Source organism: Podarcis vaucheri, assembly GCF_965113315.1.
Source record: "Podarcis vaucheri genome assembly, chromosome: 15".
NCBI lineage: Eukaryota > Metazoa > Chordata > Lepidosauria > Squamata > Lacertidae > Podarcis > Podarcis vaucheri.
Window position 1 is genome coordinate 15131037 of NC_138753.1, and position 21310 is coordinate 15152346.

General features: G+C 50.3%; 1 protein-coding gene across 1 annotated transcript in view; it reads right to left on the bottom strand.

Moving 5' to 3' along the window:
- The window catches only part of TMEM132E (transmembrane protein 132E), a 125121-nt gene extending 105881 nt beyond the window's left edge, over positions 1 to 19240 (bottom strand). The window contains exon 1 of the mRNA XM_082201367.1: positions 18342 to 19240. Coding sequence (XP_082057493.1) covers positions 18342 to 18417 — 76 coding nt within the window. The 5' untranslated portion in view covers positions 18418 to 19240. The remainder of the gene's footprint in view (positions 1 to 18341) is intronic.
- Between the last annotated feature and the right edge of the window lie 2070 nt (positions 19241 to 21310).

Genomic DNA, 21310 nt, shown 5'->3' on the forward strand with positions numbered 1-21310 from the left:
CTTCTCTTCTCATGAGGTGGCCAAAGTATTGGAGCCTCAGCTTCACGATCTGTCCTTCCAGTGAGCACTCAGGGCTGATTTCCTGAAGAATGGATAGGTTTGATCTTCTTGCAGTCCATGGGACTCTCAAGAGTCTTCTCCAGCACCATAATTCAAAAGCATCAATTCTTTGGCGATCAGCCTTTTTTATGATACAATATCTTGCTACTGCACTTTTGGGTTGTTAGCAATGGTATATAATATAATATAATGTTAATATAATAATATAATATAATATAATATAATATAATATAATATAATATAATATAATATAATATAATATAATATAATATAATATAATATAATATAATGTTAATATAATATAATATAATATAATATAATATAATATAATATAATATAATATTATAAATGTGGAAGTTAACAGTAAGGGAAATGTCAGAGAAACAGACAGCTGTGTGACTGCAGTCTATGTTAATTTGCTCTGAAATGTGCCCAGAATGACGCTCTCCTCCGTTCCTAGGATTGAATTTCATATCTTCTGTCAGGGCAGCATAACTGTGTTACTTATTTTCTTGTTTATTGATTGTATTTGTATCCCACCTTTTCCTCCAAGGAGCGCAAGGTGGCAATATATGGCTATCCCCTCCCTCACTTCATCTCCACACAGCCCTGAGAGGTGGGCTAGGCTGAGAGGCAGGGACTGTCCCAAGATCACCAGCTAGATTCATGGCTGAGTGGGGATTTGAACCCTGGTCTCCCAGGCTCCAAGGGTTGCCATGGAGATTAAATGAGGAAGGGGGAGACCCATGTACACCCCCTTCAGCTCCTTGGAGGAAAAGGCAGGATATAAATCATAGGATTATAGAGTTGCAAGGGACCCCGAGGGTCATCCAGTCCAACCCCCAATGTAATGCAGGAATCCTGCCCACAGCTATCCCTGGGTGGGCTCAAACCACCAACCTTTTGCTTGGAGAAAAGTCAGGTGTGCAACAAGGTGGGCGGTGGAGGGGGGACAGCTATCAGGCAGTCCTGCTCCAATGTTATGATATTTTGGGGAGATCATAGTACCCCAAGAGAGCCCCTATGTGTACTGCACATGTATATCACAAAATACATCCCAGATTCCTCTGCCTCAGGACTAGCAGATGCTCAGTGTCCCCTCTGTAGACAAATCCGGTTGGAAGGGATTCCCCAAAGACAGGAAAGTTGGAGAAACTACTGAGTTCCTCAATTAAACAGAAACAAAAAATAAATAAATGTGAATACCCGTCTGCGAAAAGCACTACACACACACACACACACACACACACACACCCTGGAGCCTGCTATATCAACAAACTGTAAAGAAGGACAAAAATAGCAGCTCCAAAGCCCCCACAAAAGTTCCATTTTTGGAGAGCTTCATGGAGGTGTGAGGGAATGTGTGACTGAAGGAATCCAAGCTGCCACACGCTGTCAGAAGGAAAGGACAGCTTGCGCAATTTCAGCTCTCCTTAAGAACATATGAGGAGCCCTGATGGGACAGGTCAATGGCTCATCTTGTCCAGCGTCCCGTTCTCTGGGGAGGCGCAACGGCACAGGCCATCTCCTTGCCCGCCAACCAGTGTTCAAAATTAGCCAGGCGCTAAGTGCATTTTGTGTGGGATACAAATGGAGCTGTGGGTTAAACCACAGAGCCTAGGGCTTGTCAATCAGAAGGTAGACGGTTCAAATCCCATTGCTCGGTCCCTGCTCCTGCCAACCTAGCAGTTCAAAAGCATGTCAAAGTGCAAGTACAGTGGTACCTCGGGTTACATACGCTTCACATTACATACGCTTCAGGTTACAGACTCCGCTAACCCAGAAATAATGCTTCAGGTTAAGAACTTTGCTTCAGGATAAGAACAGAAATCATGCTACGGCGGCACGGCGGCAGCAGGAGGCCCCATTAGCTAAAGTGGTACTTCAGCTTAAGAACAGTTTCAGGTTAAGATCGGACCTCCGGAACTAATTAAGTACTTAACCCGAGGTACCACTGTAGATAAATAGGTACCACTCCGGTGGGAAGGTAAACGGTGTTTCCGTGCGCTGCTCTGGTTCGCCAGAAGCAGCTTAGTCATGCTGGCCACATGACCCGGAAGCTGCACACCGGCTCCCTCAGCCAATAAAGCGAGATGAGCGCGGCAACCCCAGAGTCGTCCACAACTGGACCTAACGGTCAGGGGTCCCTTTACCTTTAAGTGCATTTTGCAACTGATGATCAGTCCAAGTGAAGATGCCCGGGGGGGGGGGCAGGATGGCGCCTGACGTCTCCACCATCTGGAGATGCATGCCGGCGGGGGGGGGGGTATCATTGGATCTAGACTGTTTTCGTACACCAAGACCACGTCCTGCAGAATTTCATCAGGTATATTTTATCTGACCATAAGAACGAATTCCAGGAAGCAAAGATACTTTTTCGTTGCAGCCTGTGCAGGAGCAGCGAACAATGTTCTAGCTAATTATGGTCGCTTGACTTCAGTTACCCCACCCCACTGCCCAGCTCAAAGTTGTGATGAATATCGCTACATTATGAATGGTGGGCGTCACCATTAAGAGGTAGGAACAGACCATTTTATATATCTCGACTGTCCCTGGATCAAGCAACTTTTCTTCTTGTAAGTTCTCAAAGCTCTTAACCTAGCTCAAGACTGAAATAGCCAGATGTTGAACGGAGAATCCATTGCAGTCAGTCCATTGTGTGAAAAATAAGACTTTAGAGCCGTCTTGCCCCCAAATGTGGGATGCGGGTGGTGCTGTGGGTTAAACCACAGAGCCTAGGACTTGCCGATCAGAAGATCAGCGGTTCGAATCCCCGCGACGGGGTGAGCTCCCGTTGCTCGGTCCCTGCTCCTGCCCACCTAGCAGTTTGAAAGCACGTCAAAGTGCAAGTAGATAAATAGGTACCGCTCTGGCAGGAAGGTAAACGGCGTTTCCATGTGCTGCTCTGATTCGCCAGAAGCAGCTTAGTCATGCTGGCCACATGACCTGGAAGCTGTACGCCGACTCCCTCGGCCAAAAAAGCGAGATGAGCGCCGCAACCCCAGAGTTGGCCACGACTGGACCTAATGGTCAGGGGTCCCTTTACCTATACCTGCCCCCAAATGGCAACCAGATGTTCCATTTTGGCGACTGTAACCTTGGTTTAAAGTACCATTTGGCGCCTGGCTTAAATACCTGAGTTTCTAACACTGCCGCCAACGTCCCTCCCCCAGAGGAGGCTGCAATTCTGCCAGGCAGCTCAACCTTCCAGGCAGCCAAGGGCATCGCTGCAGTGCTTTGCCATCTGGATAACTGCCCAGCGTGGCAATCCCTGCTGGAATGGAGAAGCTGTGGCTACTCTGCCAAGCAGCTCCGGGGGGGAGGGGGGCTTTCCTTCCCTCTGCCAAGCTTCGGGAACTGAAGCTGCATTCCTCCTTTCCCCTTCCAATTCAAGGAGAGCTGCCACTGTGGGGGGGTCGCAAAAGGTGCCGGAGCCTTTTCCATCCTTCTGCTCAGGAGTTTATTCGGGTACCGCTTCTCCACGCCAGAAGCACCCTCAAAGCCGCTCCCCACGACACACAAAATATAAGGTGTAACAACATGCCAAGATAATGCAGGAACAGGTGCAAAGCAGAGCACCATGTAAACAAAAAGAATTCACACTAATATCAGGAAGGCAAGCAAGCATCTCATGTTACTAAACACTGAATCGATGCCTAACAACAAAACAGTGTTAGAAACTCCTGAAATATAGGGTAATGGTTGGGTTACCAGGTGTCCCCGGTTCCAGGGGACAGTCCCCGGATTTGCAAATCTGTCCCCGGGAAACGTGGCAGCGGCAGCCTCAGCAGCCCGGAGCCAGCCTGGGAGCGTAGTTGGCTCTGGCTGGCTTCGGGAACTGCTTCCTGCTGCCGCCACTGCCAAATGGGAACCAGGGATGTCCGGCGGTACAGATCTCCTGCCCCCTTCCCCCTTTGTTTTGACAGATTAGGGGAGGTTCGGGAGTCGCGAGTGGGTGGCCGTTGCCCAGGAGGGACGCAAGGCGCGCAACTTTCTCTTCCAGGCAAGGTGCAAAGCCCTTCTTTCGCACCCTGTGAAACATAAATGGACGGAGTTTTTTAAAAACTGGGAAACAGCTGCCTGCCTGCGACTCCCGAGCCTCCCCCAATCAGTCAAAACAAAGGGGGGAGGGGGGAGGATATCGGGAGAGGCTCAGAAGTCACAGGTGGGTGGCACGCCATTGCCGTTTTTAAAAAACATTTATGTTTCACAGGGTGCGAAAGAAGGGCTTTGCACCTTTATACAATGTGCATGTGTGTTTGGGCCCAGGGTCTTTTGCCTCACCATCCCCACTACTGACTCCCTGTTGCTACTCAGCTTTAAAAAAAAAAAAAAGTGTCCCCGGATTCATTGAAAAAAATCTGGTAGCCATAGGTAATGGTCAAATGGCACCTTAAACCTAGGTGTGGTCACCACAACAAGAATGTCTAGGCACCATTTCCCCTCCCCCCCATGAATTTTTTTTATTAGTATTATTATCTTTCATTTCATTTCTGTAAAACTTCATATTTTAAAGGAAAAAATCTCAAAGCGGTTTACAGCACATCAGAACAATCCAGAACAGAACAAATTCAAGCTTCAAGGGAAATATTTCAGATCCTTCTCGAAGTGACATTTTTCTTCCCCCATATTTATTTATTTGCTTGCTTAATTTATATAGCTTCCCCACAGCAGACGTACTCTAGGAAGCCAGTGTAGTGTAGTGGTTAGAGTGTCGGACTAGTATCCGGGAGATCAGGGTTCAAATCCCCACTCAGTCAGGAAGCTCACTGGGTGACCTTGGAGTCAGTCACAGCCTCTGAACCTCCCTCACAGGGTCACTGTAGGGATTAACTGAAGAGAGGGATGAACCATGCACTCCTTGGAGGAAAAGGTGGGATATAAATGCAAGGAATAAGCTCTTCTGCTGACCTGCTTAAGAGAGCTGGAGGGGCCAACCAGATGGAGATGTATCTCGTCAACCTAGGATCCAGGGATCTCCACAGTTGCAATTGGACCCACGCCAGTTGCAAAACGCTCCTGGCCCCTGGGGGATTTCTAACGCTGCAACAAAATGCTAAGCATCCAAAGACCGGCAAAATAAATAACACCACCCAGGCAGCAAGTGGGGCAAGGCAGGTGGAAAAGATTCCCCATGATGGGTCCAGCAGACTCTCCCATGCCAGGAGGCAAACTCCCCCACTGAACAGCTATTGAGCTACTCAAGGGCTGTAGCTCAGTGGCAGAGCAACTGCTTTGAATGCAGAAGGTCCCAGGTTCAATCCCCAGCAGCCTCTACAGCTAGAACCCTGCACTGCTGGACTACAACTCCCTTCATCCCTGGACACTGGCCATGCTGAGGGCGGCTGATGGGTGTTGTAGTCCAACAGCACCTTGAGAGAGCACCACATTGGCTACGTCTGGCTTATATGTTGGTTGGTAAAAGCTCAGCGGTTGTACCTGCATATTCCTCCATCTCGATTAAAGCATCAGCTGGGGAAGAATCCTACATGCAGCTTCTAAACTCTTTGCCGCAATAGAAAAATAGGCCCATCTCCTTTGCTCTCTCACTTCGGCACATTCCCACATCACTTAGCCACTGTTTTTAATTAAAAAAAGAAAGGCTTCACGGATATTCATCAGCTGTTAGCAAGCATTCCTTCTAACTGAAGACATTCTTGTATGCGGTTTCACCTAATAAGATGCATTTTGGGGTATAGAATCATGGAATTGTAAAGTTGCAAGGGATCACAAGGATCATCTAGCGCAATGCAAGAATCTTTTGTGCAAGGTGGGGCTCAAACCCGGGACCCTGAGTGCTCTACCAACTGTGTTATCCCAGCTATCACTCGCTGGAGCAATTTGGAGCACAACATTTTTCTCTTCCACACACACGATGCTCAGAAAGATAGCTATGCTTTCGGTCCATGGCCTATTTCAAGAAGTGTAAATAAGCAACTCTACCTGGATTTAAGATCGTAAGACAAGCCTGCTGGATCAGGCCAGTGGCCCATCTAGTTGAGCATCACAATGGCCGCTCAGTTGCCTGTGGGAAACCCATAAGCAGGATTCGTGCACAAGGTCCCTCTTCTTTACTGTGTTTTCTAGCAACCTCCAACCTCACTGCTGCCTCCAGCTGTGGAGGCAGAGCAGAACCATTGACAGCCCTCTCCTCCATTCATTTGTCCAATCCTCTTTTAAAGCCGTTGAAGTTGGTGGCCATCCCTGCCTCCAGTGGGAGAGAGTTCCACAGTTTAACTCTGCACTGCATGAAGAAGGACTCTCTTCTATCGCTGCTGAATCTTCCTGCATTCTGCTTCCCACATTCTGTCCACAATCTTCTAATGCTCCCCCGCCATTGTTAACTGCAATTAAGGAAGTGCCAGTAGTTCTGTCTCTGGCTGATTTTAATGAGGAGTGGGCTGCAAATGGTAGAAATTGAAATTAAAAGGCTTGACTCGTGAGCCTGGGCTGGCTGGCTGCAGAGTGACGTCTGCAATCAAGGTCTGAAATTGTTGCTGGTGGTGCTAACAAGCAGGAACACATCTAGCCTTCTCCTAAATATTATCACACACCACCCCAATTTCCAAGCAAGGAGAGACTCTGGGGGTTCTGTGCATTTGCCCAGGTCTGGTTTCCTTGGATGAAGGTCAGTGGAGACCGTGGTGTCTTTAGGATATATGGTTTTATTTACACATATATACACACACACATATATATATATACACCAATGTCAAAGCAATGATTCTTCAACATCAACTTCGCTGGACTGGTCTTGTTGCTCGGATGCCCGATTATCGTCTTCCAAAGCAACTACTCTATTCCGAACTTAAAAATGGAAAGCGTAATGTTGGTGGTCAACAAAAGAGGTTTAAAGACCCTTTCAAGGCAAATCTTTTAAAATGTAGTATAAACACCAACGACTGGGAAACACTAGCCTGCGAGAGCTCCAGTTGGAGAACAGCCTTTACCAAAGGTGTCATGGGCTCTGAAGGTGCTCGAACTCAGGATGAAAGGGAGAAATGTGCTAAGACGAAGGCACGCTTGGCAAACCCTCACCGTGATCAACTCTTGTCTAGAAACCTATGTCCCCACTGTGGAAGGACATGTGGATCCAGAATTGGCCTCCACAGTTACTTATGGACTCACTGTTAAAACTGTGTTCATGGAAGACCATCTTCCTCGGCTATGAGGGATCGCCGAAGAAGAAGAAGATGATGATGATGTACAACATTAGCAAAAGATGGAGGGGCTCGCAACATCAGCACCCCAACAGATCTTGCTTTTCCATTAGTCACAGTTTCAGATCCAGCACAGAGCAAGCAGGTCTCTGTCTCTCCAGCTTCCAGATTGTTTCTAACTCAGTTCACACACCCCACGCCAACACTTGGTCTACCTAGCAGCTAGGTGAGGAGGGCAAAAGGAAATGCCCTCCTTAGCCTGAGGGGAACCACCACTTAGGTGCAACTCTTGCAGATGAGCTCATTCTTTTGGGATGCTGAGGAGGACACTGAAGTGGCCAGCCGCCATCTTACAAAGAAACTTGCCTGAAGATTTCAGCGACAGAATCCTCTGTCACAGTCTAACCCTCACCGGGTACAGGGCCCCAAGGATGGGAGGGGGCTCAGGGCACCATCCAGACTGACCCTCCCCAAAAAACCCAGAAGAATATCCTCTGCGCATGACCATTAGTGACAACATAGGAAGAGGCGGGGGGTGGGGAGGGAGAGAATATGCAGAGACCATCATCTGGCCACCAAATTTAATACACACCCCCATCTACTGGCCTTCTCAAACAGATGCTGGTTTTCTCTGAGGCTGAAATCAGGCCCGGTTCCCAGCATGCATACGGCCTGCGGTGGTGGTGGGGGTGGTGGAAACTAGCAAAAGGCAACGGGCTGGGGAGGGGGGGTGGGAAGCAACACAATTTTTCCTGACCAACAAATAACATCTCTGAAATTACCTCTCCCCATGTTCTATATCTGTTCCTCTTCCTCTCTTCTCCTCCCTCCTTCCCAGCCCCCCAGGTGCAGAAAGAGCTGCAGGGCTGACAGGAAATAAAAGTGGGCATCTGGAATATTTTAGCGTCAGGCTCTCTCGGAGGGGGAGGGGGAGGTGATATATGGCCCTGGCGATCTCATCAGAGGAGAGCGGGAGCTGGCAAGGCGCCTGTGCTTTATGATGCTCCCGCTTGATAAAGATGGCAGGTCAGTCCATTTCCCCAGCAGCCAGTGAGTGCCATATTCTCACCTACGCAGTAGGGAGGGAGGGATGGAGAGAGGAGGAGAAGACAGAGAAGGGAGGGTTGGTGTTTTTAACCAGCCACTGCAAGGCTAGATTTACCCACCATTTTGGCCGCCAGCAATGCCCAGCCCGTGTCTCTATAGAGATGCAGCGGCAAATCGAGGCATAAAGGTGTCCTCGTTTTGCTTTCTTGTCCGCTCCTCGCGGCTACACTCTCCTTGACTGTGGAGGCTCCACCAGGCAGAGCGCAGCTCCATGAAAGGAACTGTGTTTTGGTTTTTGAGCTCCCTTTGTTTTTCATGTGGCTCTTATCCGAAGGGCTATTCTGCAGCATATGTGCAACAGCAGGCTTGCTCCCGGTCAGAGCAGAGGGAACAGAAGCGAATATCGGCAGAGTGTTGGGAGAAATGTCCTAACAGCAAACACTGTTTGACCGTGACACGGGATGCCCTGAGAGGCTGCAGGATTTCCTCTGCAGGAACAAGGACTTCACGGCCGTTTGCTGGAGCTGCATCTTGCATTGACTAGGAGGGCTGCATTAGATGACCTGCAGTGTGTCTTCAAACTACAAGGCCTCTATGTTTCATATGTTTGTGCAATACAAATGCACCCAAATCCCTGCCATCTTAAGCGGTGCATTCCAGGATCCCACCACTCCATTCGAAACCGTGTGCAGAAGGACACAAACTTAACTAGTGTCCACCGCCACGTCTTGTGGCAGTGAGTTCCATAAGTTTGCCTTTGTATGGTATGAGGGAGTACCCAGTACTCCCTCCCTTTCTGTGAGTTCTGAACATAAGGCCCACGTTTCATCAGCTTCCCCTCAAGTTTTAGTATTATGAGGAATGGGGCGGGGGGGGGGAGTCCCACTTTCCATATGATTCATAAGAACTTAAGAGCCTGATGGGTCAGGCCAATGGCCTATCTAGTCCAGCGCCCTGCTCTGACAGAGACCAATCAGATGCCCCCCTGGGGAGCCCAAAAGCAGGATCGGCGCCCAAGAGCGCTCTCTCTCCTCCTGCGGCTTCCAGCAACCAGCATTCAGAGGCATCACTGCAGCCGACTGCGGAAGTAAGAGCAAAGCCATTCAGAATTTTATGACCAGCTATCATGTCCTTCCTTGGGCCCAAGACACATGTATATTTTAATACGCTTTAATGAGCATTCAGGAACCTTCACCCATTCAGTTAACGTCCATTGTCACTGTTTATAGATTTTGATTTTGCTTCTTTAAAGAGCACCAAGCTCCCTCTCCAGGTGGCACAAAATGGGATATTTCCTCACCTGCCCAGATACCAGCCAGCACAGCTAAATTCAGATACAACTCCCCCCCCCATGACACAGCTGGCAATACTATGGGGGTGTGAAAACTCCTTCCGGCACCCCCTCAACTCTCTGCATTATCTTCCTCCTCCTGCTCCCCTCAAACACACACACCATAATTTCCATCCCCTTCCCCCATCTCTGCCCTACGGTGAAACTGAAAGAGATTAACATGTCAGCTTTCTTAACCAGGTAAGCAGAAGAGCTTATTTATTGCACCTATATCCCACTTTTTTCTCCAAGGAGTGCATAGTTCACCCCCTCTTGAGTTAATCCCGACAATGACCCTGTGAGGGAGGTTCAGATGCTGTGAGTGACTCCAAGGTCACCCAGTGAGCTTCCTGGCTGAGTGGGGATTTGAACCCTGATCTCCCAGGTCTTAGTCTGATACTCTCACCACTACACCACACTGGCTTCCTAGAGTACCTCTGCTACGTGGCAGCTCTATAAATTAAGTAGGTAAATAAATATGGGGGGAGCCAAATGTCCCTTAGAGAAGGATCTGAAATATTTCCCTTGAAACTTAAATTCCTTTTATTCTGGATGGCTTGAATGTTTCAGTGTGTCGTCAACCACTTTGTGATTTTTTCCTTTAAAATATAAAGTGATATAGAAATGAAAATGATCATCATCTTGATAAATGGCACCTAGACATTCTGTAGCAATGACCGTAACGGAGGTTTAAGGCAGCATTTGGAAATTAGCTTATTCTGTATATCTGAGTTTCTAACTCTGGCTAGCAGCCATCAACAACCCTCTCCTCCCTGAATGCAAGAACATTTTAAACTAGTTTGGGTTTCTATTACTTGGCATTTTATAATGCTGCAAGCAGCCTTGAATCCCAAATTGAGACAATGGCAGGATATAAATACATATAACGACAACAACCTTTATCAGTTTCACCACAGATGGGAGGGGAGACAGGGAACTCAGATGGGAATCATAGAATCATAGACTTGTAGAGTCGGAAGGGACCACGAGGGTCATCTAGCTCAACCCCTTGCAATGCAGGAATCTTTTGCCCAAGGTAGGGCTCGAACCCAGGACTCTGAGATTAAGAGTCTCATGCTCTACTCAACAACAACTAAGGCAGGGAGGGAGGAGTCCGTGGCCTTCCTCCTGGTGCTGCTGCAGGACTCAAACTCGCAGCCCAACAACACCCAGAGGGTGCCAGGTTAGGGGAGTGAAAGAAAGCCATTTCCAAATGTGGACGACTCTGTGGAGGATAAGGAACAGACTTCAGATCAAGCGCATCTGATCGCTTATGACACGCAACACGGGGAAGCTGGCAGGGGTTGCACTTACAACTCTATTTTTCCTGGAGGGCCATCAATTGATTTTAAGAACCTGCTACAAATGCATTTGAAGACCTGAGCCTTCGCCTTTTGCAAAGGTGCACCGCTAACAGGATGGAGCCCAAAAAAGCTCTCTGAGGCAAATTTCACACAGGCCATCAAGCTGTCAGTCAGAAACCCAAAATATCTCAGAGGCAAGTTGCTGGGAACCACAGGAGGGGCAAGAGCTCCTGTGCACAAATCCTGCTTGGAGGTTTCCCACTGTGAGAACAGGGTCTTGCTGGACTAGATGGGCCATTGGCCTGATCCAGCAAGACCCTTCTTAAGTTCTGGGGTTCTTAAGAGTGAAGGACAATGTCAACACGGATTCTCCTAGCTCACTTTGGAAGCAACTTCACTCTAGCACTTGCATGGGAAAGATCTGTGCGCTTCTGAATATTGTGGGACTCCAACTCCCATCAGTCCCCAGCCGACATACCCAATGGTCCAGGGATGATGGGAGTTGGATGCCAAAAATATCTGGAGGGCTGCGGGTGTTTCCCCATCCCTGCTGTAGGGACCAAAACCTTCCCATAGTTTGTTTGCTTATTTCTGTGCCCTTGCAGCCATTGCAGCAGCGGTGAGTTCTACAAAACAGAGTGTGTCAGTTGAAACTTTAATGGCTAGGGAAGTCAGCATAGAGGTTAAGGGTACAGGAAGAGTCTGGGCATCTGGAGCATAGCTGTCAACTTTTCCCTTTTCTTGCAGGGAATCCTATTCGGAATAAGGGAATTTCCCTTTAAAAAAGGGAAACGTTGACAGCTATGATCTGGAGGTCAATTGCTTTATCTGTTTAAACCCCATGGAAACCCATTTCTGCACCTAAACATCAACCAATATCACATTACGTTCCCTCTTAGACCCGCAGCATGCCCATTTCCATGGATGACTTCATGTTTATCATTCATGCCATAGGTTGACACACTAAAAGAGGATTAGACAAAGTCATGGAGGAGAGGGATATTGGTGGTTTCTAGTCATGATGGCTCCGCTGGGCTTCCACACTTGGAGGCAGCAATGCTTCTGAATACTAGTTGCTGGAAACCACAGGAGGGGAGAATGCTCTTGGGCTGGGATCCTGCTTGGGGGGGGGGGGAGTTCCAGAAAGAGGCCCCGGTGAGAACAGGATGCTGGACAGTATTTATTTTTGCCTCGGGGGGAAGGCCACATCTGCAAGAGTTTGGACTGGGGGGGCAGGATTATAGCTTCATTTTATCTGACTTCACCCCACGCTCCTTTCTGAATCCTGACAAATGGGAGCAGGTTCACAGGTTGTCAACCCAGCCTAAAGGAATGTGTAAACAGGATGTTGCAGTGATTCAGCTTAAGCCCCAAGGCAAATTCTTTGGAGATGCATAAGAGAGGGGAAAATTGTTTCCAGGAATCTGAGGCAAGTCTCCTCTCCCTCTCTCTCCCTCTCCTTCAAGCCCCCACCCCGCCAGCCCCCCATGCCCCATGGGAAAAGAAAGCCCTCCAGCAATAAAGAGGATGGGGAGTACAGGCTTCCCACCCCCCATGAAAGTTACTCCAAAACAGCTTGAACTGGTTCACAAGAGAATCTGGTCATGCCTCTTGCCACTAAATTCTAGGTCCTTCATTCACAGATATAGAATCACAGAATCATTAAGTTGGAAGGGGGCACAAGGGTCATCTAGCCCAACCCCGCCGCCACCGCCACCATGCAGGAATCACAGCTAAGGAATCCCTGGCAGGTGGTCCATCCAACCTCTGTTGAAAAACCTCCAGTAAAGGAGAGTCCATCTTCCCAGGTAATCTGTGCCACTGTCAAACAGCTCTTCCTGCCAGAAAGAGCCTCTCAATGCTTAGTCAGAATCTCCTTTCTTGTCATTTGGAACAGCAGAAAACAAGCTTGCTCCATCTTCCACGGGACAGCCCTTCAGGTCGTTGGCTACCACATCACCTCTCTGTCTTCTCTTATCTGGGCTAAACACAGCCAACTCCATCAATCATTCCTCATAAGGCTTGGTTCTCAAGCCCTTTCATCATCTCGCTCACCCTCCTCTGCATACCATCCAGCTTGTCGACATCCTTCTTAAACTGAGGTGCCCAGAACTGGACAAAGCACTCCAGGCAGGAGAACAGAGTGGTGCTGTACTCTATATATATCCCATTCCCTGTCATTTACAAGATGGTTGCCATGCCACGAGCCACAAATTTGTACTGGATATTAATATAATACTCAAAATTGCTATTTTGGTCACAAAACTGAGACCTCCCATCAAGGGACGAGAAAGAGAGAATATTTGTGCTTCACTAAAGCTAATATAATTGCTAATGTGGACGGCCATCTGCATCATCAGACACAAGATGCTGGTCCTTTCATCTGACGAAATGGACAAGAGTCTGCAAAATCTGGTGCCGTAATTAAAGGGCCAACGTTCGAGGCTCTACAGCAGGGCTGGGGATCTTCTGTGGGTCCAAGAAGGGCTACATCCCCTTCTGGGAAGGCCAAATGCCAGCAGTGAGCACGGCCGGGGAGAGGAAAGGGGAGCAGCAACAAATCCAGATGTTACCCAAGCGAGTTTCTACACACCCCTCTTGATCCCCCGGCCAGACAAGCGAGAGGCGTTGTCAAGAGTTCAAGGACACAGTCCAGCCAAGCAAAAACACTGGGGCCAGTGAGAGGCGTGGCTGGGAAGAGGGTGTGCGGCTGGGGTGCATTTTGCCCCTTGGCTTCAGGTTCCCCACCTGGGTCTTAGGATTCTGCTGCTGATTCTTCTGCAACACATAGCCACTGAAAGTCTGGAACAGAAAGCGAACGAGGAGGGTGCGGCTGCAGAGGCGGATTTAGAGGAGTGCAACCAGTTCACTGGGCGCTAAGCCGAGAGGGCATCGCAGGGGGTGCCACAACAACGCTGAATTATGGAAGGTAAAAGGCAGTGGGGTGCTGAATTTTGGCAGTACACAGGGCGCCACTGAAACTTTAAAGCCCAAAGTCTGCTACTGGCAGCTGGTTCACACGGGGCCCAGAACACATCTGCAAGTTCCCTACCCTTATATAGCTACTCCAGTGGACCAAACTGAAACCCTCTTTGGCATTCCAGCAGGTTTCATGCCAAAGGACTCTTCTTGGCAGCCTTGTTTGTCCCCACAAATATCTGGTATACTGCATCTGGACAGGGGGGTTCCACTGAGCCTTCACTGGATAAGGAGTCACATCCTGGCCAATTGCTGTGGCTGGGTTGGTCCTCCACGAATTTGTCAAGCTCATCTTTTTCAAAGCCGTCTGTTCCTTCGGCCATCCTCACATTCTTGGGGTGGCAGATTCCATCCGTCAGTTAACCATTTCTTCATGCAGCACATGGCTAAACTATGGAACTCCCTCCCACAGGAGGCAGTGACAGCCACCAACCTGGATGGCTTTAAAAGAGGATCGGACAAATTCATGGAAGAGCGAAAGGCTACGCTGCACCTCCACAGCTGGAGGCAGCAGTGCTTCTGAATACCACTTGCTGGAAACCACAGGAGGCAAGAGAGCTCCTGTGCTTGAATCCTGCTTGCTGGTTTCACTAGAAGAGGCATGTGGTTCACTGCTGCCAGAACTGCTGCCCCTTGGCCTGATCCAGCACACTCTTCCGTTTTTATCAGTGACCACCACCAAGGACCAGTTGCAGCTCAGAAAACAGCCTTCCTTTTCACTGCTCTCAATTTTCAAGGGCTGAGATTCAGAGTGGGGGGTGGGAGATATGGATGATTCATATGAAAGCATATAAGGCGAGAGAAGACGAGCGGGAGCATTTATTTGTGGGGTGGGTCCCCAAGCACACATACACACCGATTTCGACCTCAAGCAATCACAGCTCGAAAACATTAAATATAGCAACCCTCTCCAATGAACACACATCACCGCGGCCAAGAAGGAGAGTCCGCTGCAATTTGCAGCCAGCTCCTGTCCCCACCATCATCCCCAGACTCATCTGCCATCTGCTCGCCCAGGGAGGGGGGAAGGAGGCCCCCACCAATGAGCTCCCAGCCTACTTGTAAACTTAAGCGCGTAGAAAGCGACGCAGGCAGTAAAGCCCCGCGCTCCGACCCAGAGCTTTTGAACGCTGCGCCGTGATATATTATTAATCGTTTTTATAATGCGATGCCACAAATTGCTATCGCTCGGGGCTCCGTTCCCATTCCTGGGGTTTGGCTGGGGGGGGGGCGAGGAAGGAAAGGGGGGCAGCAAGCTGATTTCCCCACATACACACACACAAACACACACCCTTCCACAGTGCAAGGAGAAGAGGCAGCTGCTGGAATAGCTAGCTGTACACACATAGCAGACACACTACAGGGCTGTGCACAAGAGGGGTAATGCGGGAACAGGAGGAAAACTGGAGGGCGGCGGAGCAAAAAGGGGAAAGTTGCCACCCCACCAAGACTGGGGCGCAGGTTCGGTTCGGGTCTGCAGGGACAAAACACCGGGTCCTCCCCAACGTTAGAGAAATGGGCAGATGAGAGACCAAATCAGGTCCCGTCATTCCTCTGCCTGGATGTAACCCATCGCCAGCCTCTTTTGGCAAAGCGACGTGCTTGACTGATGAGCTGTTTCCCCCCAGACCTGTGATAAATCCAGATTCCCTTGAAATGCACAGATCAGGGAGGAGGGGGGATGGAAGCTCAGCCCCACTGACAACTTCACCAGCACGTCCCCCCCCCACGAGTAAAGCCTTCTCCCCACCTCAGATCTCTCCCCTTCCCTCCTGCAAAAAGGATGAGTAAAAAAAGAAGGCAGGCAGTCTCGTCTTTTTCGATTGCTGTGTACAAGACCAGACTTTCCCAACGGAGAGGTGCAAAGATTTGTATAGGGAGCCACTGTTACACGACAGGAAATGTCTTCATGTGTTTGTGTTGGGGGGGGGGGGAATCATTGCTTCCAAGAAGTCCCACACGCACCACCCGCCACGAACACCACCACCACCACCCCGACGTTGTGCCTTCCAGAGAGCCCTTTGCACACACAAAAACCAATTGGGGGGGGGGGGAATGGGGTGCCATGCACCTGCCCCAGATCTGCCAGAAACACACAGCAATATTAAACACACAGCGATATTTCTGTTTTCCTTTGCTCCATACATAGGTCCTGAATTGCACCTGGTATTATAAGCACCACAGAGAAAGAAGTGTTTCGCATGCAATCCAACCTGCCTCTGACTGACACGCACACACACCTAGCACAGTGAACCCCAAAAAGCCAGTTTGCAAAGAGGAAAAGTGAGGTGGGGGATGCTGAATACATAGCATTGTCCGTGGTCCACTGCAGACAGAGCAGGGAATCCACTCCCTGGGCAGAATGATGGTGCCAAAATCCCTAGCGGCTACTAGCAGTTTTGCAGTTCTAGAGGGAAGGGGTGATTCAGGTGCAAGGTTGCAAGAGACACCCACAAACTCTCTGTGGTCGTTGTTCCCCCCCCCCAAAAAAAAAAAAACCACACAAATGAAGCTGGGGTCTCAGTGTAAACGCATTCAAGCCCAGGGTGGGGTAGTGTTTAAGAGTGTCAGAGAAGGCCTGGGCAGATCCTGGTTGAAATCCCTCCCAGGAGCGCACGGTTGCTGTCCTCAGCTTACCTCACAGGGTTGGCGTGAGGGCAGGGGCAACTTGAGCACTTTAGGGGTGGAAAGAGGGGATACACAAAGGAAGTGGGTAAGAGAAGGTGCCAGTCTAAGCTCAAGAAGCCAGATGCAAGTGTACACTCCGAATGACACACCGCCATGTACCGATTCCTTCCCCTGAAAGGGCTTAAAACCCCACAACACAACACGGCCTCTAGGCATGTGCAGAGTGACTTGTCCTCAGCGAGCCTCCACACACAAACATCCTGGGCAAGGATTCCAGATAGCTGAACCCCTGGACCTATCTGCTTGGAACTTCCCTGCCAATGAACCACGTTGAGGACCCTGCCACACCATCAAGGGGCTGTTTAAATGGGGAGAGGGGTCCTTTTTGGCGCTGCAGAAAGTCAGGAGGAGGTTCAGAAACATTCCAGCAATTATCACAGAGAAGCCAGCAGAGGAAGCTTGTTTCACAGCCATTAATCTTTGAGCGGGAGGGTGTGATCTCAGATTCAACCATGTCTACATGGTCTCTCCCCTCCCCCCCCTCCCAGCACTGACATTCTTCCCTTCCCTCTTCCAATCAAATAACCTGCCATTACATTAAGCTTATTTTTAAAAAATAAATAAATGCACATATTCACAAACCTCTTCCATTGAGACAGGACGTGATAGCAAAAGTTGTGTCAGGGAAGACTAAGAGGCAAGCCCCTCTTTCTCCTTATGAACAGGGAGCATCCCACTCCCAAGAATGAAATAGCCCCTGCTGCAAAGAAGGAAGGGAGGGGGTTGATAAAGAAGGTATGTAGAACCTTCAGGTCCAGAAGTAGTCTACCTGTAAAGATAAGCTGCTCCAGGGACCAGCAGCAAGGGGAGAGCTGTGTTGCTTTTTGTGGGCCACCCCCCCCCCCATGGGTGAAGTGCTTCAAAAGGGGCACAAACCAGAAAAACCTTTGGGGTTTTTCCACATCTGCTAAGAAGCCAGCCAGTTAAGAGTTAATTTCGACAGCAGGATGGTTGGAGTGAGGTTGGATGCTCAGAGGCTCCGCTTCATGGAACCGAGGCTGAGACCCAACATTAAAATCAAGGGGTTGATATAGGCCTCGGCTTGCTCTCAACCTTGGTGCGAGGAGAGGAAGGCACTCTGTACATGCTCCGTGCTCCTTTCCTTGTTAGCCTCAAACCACTCCACATGTTTTCAGAGCCGCCTTTTTGAAGTTGTGTCGCTGCGTCCCAGATCTGAGCCCCACTCCTTCAGAACAAGTCTGGAGTTCCAGCGTCAATGAAAGGGAGGGAGGAGAGAGGGAGGCAAACGCCTGAATTTGGGGTTCATGGACGCCACCCCACTCCTCTCAGAGAGACTCACGTCAAGTCTAGCAGCTACACCGACCCAAGAAGTCCATTCATCAGCTTCACATTTCTGCGGTAATCGAAATACACTCTGCAAATGCTCAGATGCCCAAGGGAAATCGAAATATTTCTCTGTTTCCCCAGACAACAACCAACACGACACTTGGTCTGCTCAAGGGGGGGGGGGGTTCCACGGATGCTTGTTGGGCTGGCTCCAAAACGCACTCTGCACACACCCCGAGGTATATACACACACCCCCACGTACACCTTTCTCCTACATTTCCGGACCACGAAAGAACAGCTCGCTTGTCTGCTAGCGCCTAGCCCCCCAAAATGCAATCCAAGTTGGGCCGGGGTGCTCTCTGCACAGGCCCAGAGACACTCTTGTCTTTCCAAATTGTTTCTGGTTTCCAAAAAGCATGCTCCGGAGCCAAGGGACGAAACCCGCCCCGTCCTCCCTCCGCATCCGGCATAGGGGGGAAACTCACCATGGCTGATCAGAGCCCCGATGCAGCAGAAAAGGGCGGCGGGTCCGGAGCGAGCCCTCCCCGCCGAGGCGGCCATGGCGGAATCCGGGTCGAGGCGTGGAGCGGGCAGAAGCGAAATCCAAGCACGTGCGAACGGAAAGACGAGCCCAAGCCGAGACGTGGGGACGGGGGGGGCGAGGTAAGGGGCGGGGCCACCCCGGAGACAAAGGTGGGGGGTCCAGAGGGAGATGGGCCAAGGAGGGGGGTCCCACCTGCTCCTTCCTCGAGCCACCCCAGATTTCCACCCAAGGGGGGGAGGGTCCCCCCTTTTTGTCTACCCCCACCAAAATATATATATATCAAGAAGCTTGGGGCGAGAGGGAGGGGGAGCGAATCCCACGTGCAAACCCTGGCGAAATTGGTTCGAAAGAATTGGGGGGGGAGGCGATTGGGGGGTGTTAGGCAGTAATAATGGCAGGAGGGGAATCTGGGCGGGGGGGGGATACAAACGGATGGATGTGGGGAGAGAACAGGGCAGCCGGCGAAGTCTTGATGCAAAGCCCCTTTTAAAAAAAATCTTAGAGCCCCCCAAATAAAAATGGCAAAGCCCCCAATAGGAAAAAAATCAAATCCCCCCCAATTAAAAATGGGGGGGGCAGAGAAAAAAGTAGAGAGGATAGAAAACAAGAGAGCCCCGCCACACCAAAAAGTGTTAGGGGGCGATTTGGGGGGTGGCGCTGCTATAATCCAAAGAGCTCCTGCTTCGCCGGGGCGTCCGAGGAGGCGATCCGAAGGCCCGGCCTGCGAAGGGGCGTCCGAGGCAGGAGCCGGCCCGGGCGAGCGCCGAGCCGAGCCCGGGGAGAAGCGCCGCTCCGGCTGGCTCCTGCCTCGCCTCCCGGGTCCTCCTCCGCGGCGAGGCTGCGCCGATCTGAGCTCTCTGCCGGGAACGGCGAGCGCCGGAGAAACTCCCTCCGCCCCCCGCCAGCCGCCCACCCCCCCTCCTCCTCCTCCGGGCCCCCGCTTTTCCTCCCATCACGTGTTTTCCCCAGAGTTTCTGCCGCCGTGTGCACGCCCCCCCCCATTCCAGGGTCAGGATGCGTTTGCACACTCGCGTACACATTTCGGAGCGGGGGGGGGGGTATAAGGCTGTGTATACGGTCTCCGGGGGAGGGTTTGCGCTCGGTGGCAGAGCGCGCGTGCTTTGAATGCAGAAGGACCCGCTTGCAATCCCCGGCGTCTGCAGGCAGGGATCCAGAAAACACCCCTGTCTCGGAAAGCCGGGGGAGCAGCTGCCGGCCCGTGTTCGGGGCTGGAGGCGTTAATGCTCTGGGTCTTAATGGGAAAGGGCGGTAACTCAAAGGTAAGGAACACCTGCTTGGCACGCAGAAAGCCCCTGGCAGCATCTCTGGGTAGGGTGCCCTGTCTGAAACCCTGGCAAGCTTCTGCCAGTCAGAGTAGACCACGCCAGCATGACGTAGTGCATGGGTTGGCAAACTAAGGCCCAGGGGCCGGATCCGGCCCAATCGCCTTCTAAATCAGAATCAGCGTGTTTTTACACGAGTAGATGTGTGCTTTTATTTAAAATGCATATCTGGGCTATTTGTGGAGCATAGGAATTCGTTCATTTGTTTTTTTCAAAATATAGTCCGGCCCCCCACAAGGTCTGAAGGACAGTGGACCGGCCCCCTGCTGAAAAAGTTTGCTGAACCCTGGCATAGTGGCTAGAGTGTTGGAGGAGGGAGACCAGGGGGAAGCAGCTGGAACCCCGGAGAGCTGCAACCGTAGAATCATAGAACTGTAGAGTTGGAAGGGACCCTAAGGGTCATCTACTCCAACCCCCTGCAATGCAGGAATCTTTTGCTCAACGTGAGACTCGAACCCATGACCCAGAGAGTAAGTCTCACGCTCTACCAACCAAGCTAAAGCTCAGTGTCTAGTCAGTGTGAGAGGGTAAAGGTAAAGGGACCCTTGACCATTAGTCACGGACGACTCTGGGGTTGTGGCGCTCATCTCGCTTTATTGGCCAAGGGAGCCGGCATAGTCATGTGGCCAGCATGACTAAGCTGCTTCTGGCAAACCAGAGCAGTGCACGGAAACGCCGTTTACCTTCCCGCCGGAGTGGTACCTATTTATCTACTTGCACTTATGACGTACTTTCGAACTGCTAGGTCGGCAGGAGCAGGGACTGAGCAACCGGAGCTCACCCCGTCGCGGGGATTCGAACCGCCGACCTTCTGTTTGGCAAGTCCAAGGCTCTGTGGTTTAACCCATAGCGCCATCCGCGTTCCTTGTAAGAGAGTACACAATGCTAACAAAGGTCTGACTCAGCACCTTTTCCTACCTTCCCATTTATTTCATCCCATTATGCAGAGCAATGAGGACTAGAGTCTTTGCATTATTTCTCAGGGGATGGGGCCTAAGCTTGACGGGCAGAGCATGCAGAAGGTCCCCAGGTCAATCCAGGCAGCACCTCCAGGCAGGGCTGGGAGCATCCCCTGCCTGAAATCCCGGAGCTGTTGCCAGTCCATGTAGACAACACTGAGGCAGATGGACTGACATTATAAGGTCTTAGGTTTGGTCTCCAGGGGCACATTCAGTTTGGGCTGTGAATGCCACACACACACACACACACACACCAGACTTTATTTAACAAGATGTAAATATTGCTTGATGCCAAAATATGATATAACATATGATGTAGAATATTCACTTTAAAATTGCTATAAAAATAGACTTTAAGAATGTAAATGTAATTAATTCATTAAAATGTAGGGCGGAAATCAATAGATTTATTATGTGCTTGCTGGGGAGGGGGAGTTTTTAACAGAAATTGAAAGCTGTACAGCAGAGGTGCCCGTCTAATATCAAGAGGCAGACAGTTCCAGGGGCTAGATGCTGCCGCACTAAAAGATCAATTTCTCCCATGTGCGGAAAGATCAGTAGTACACATTATTTCCTTTTAAAGGGGAGGGAATAAAGATATTAAAGTC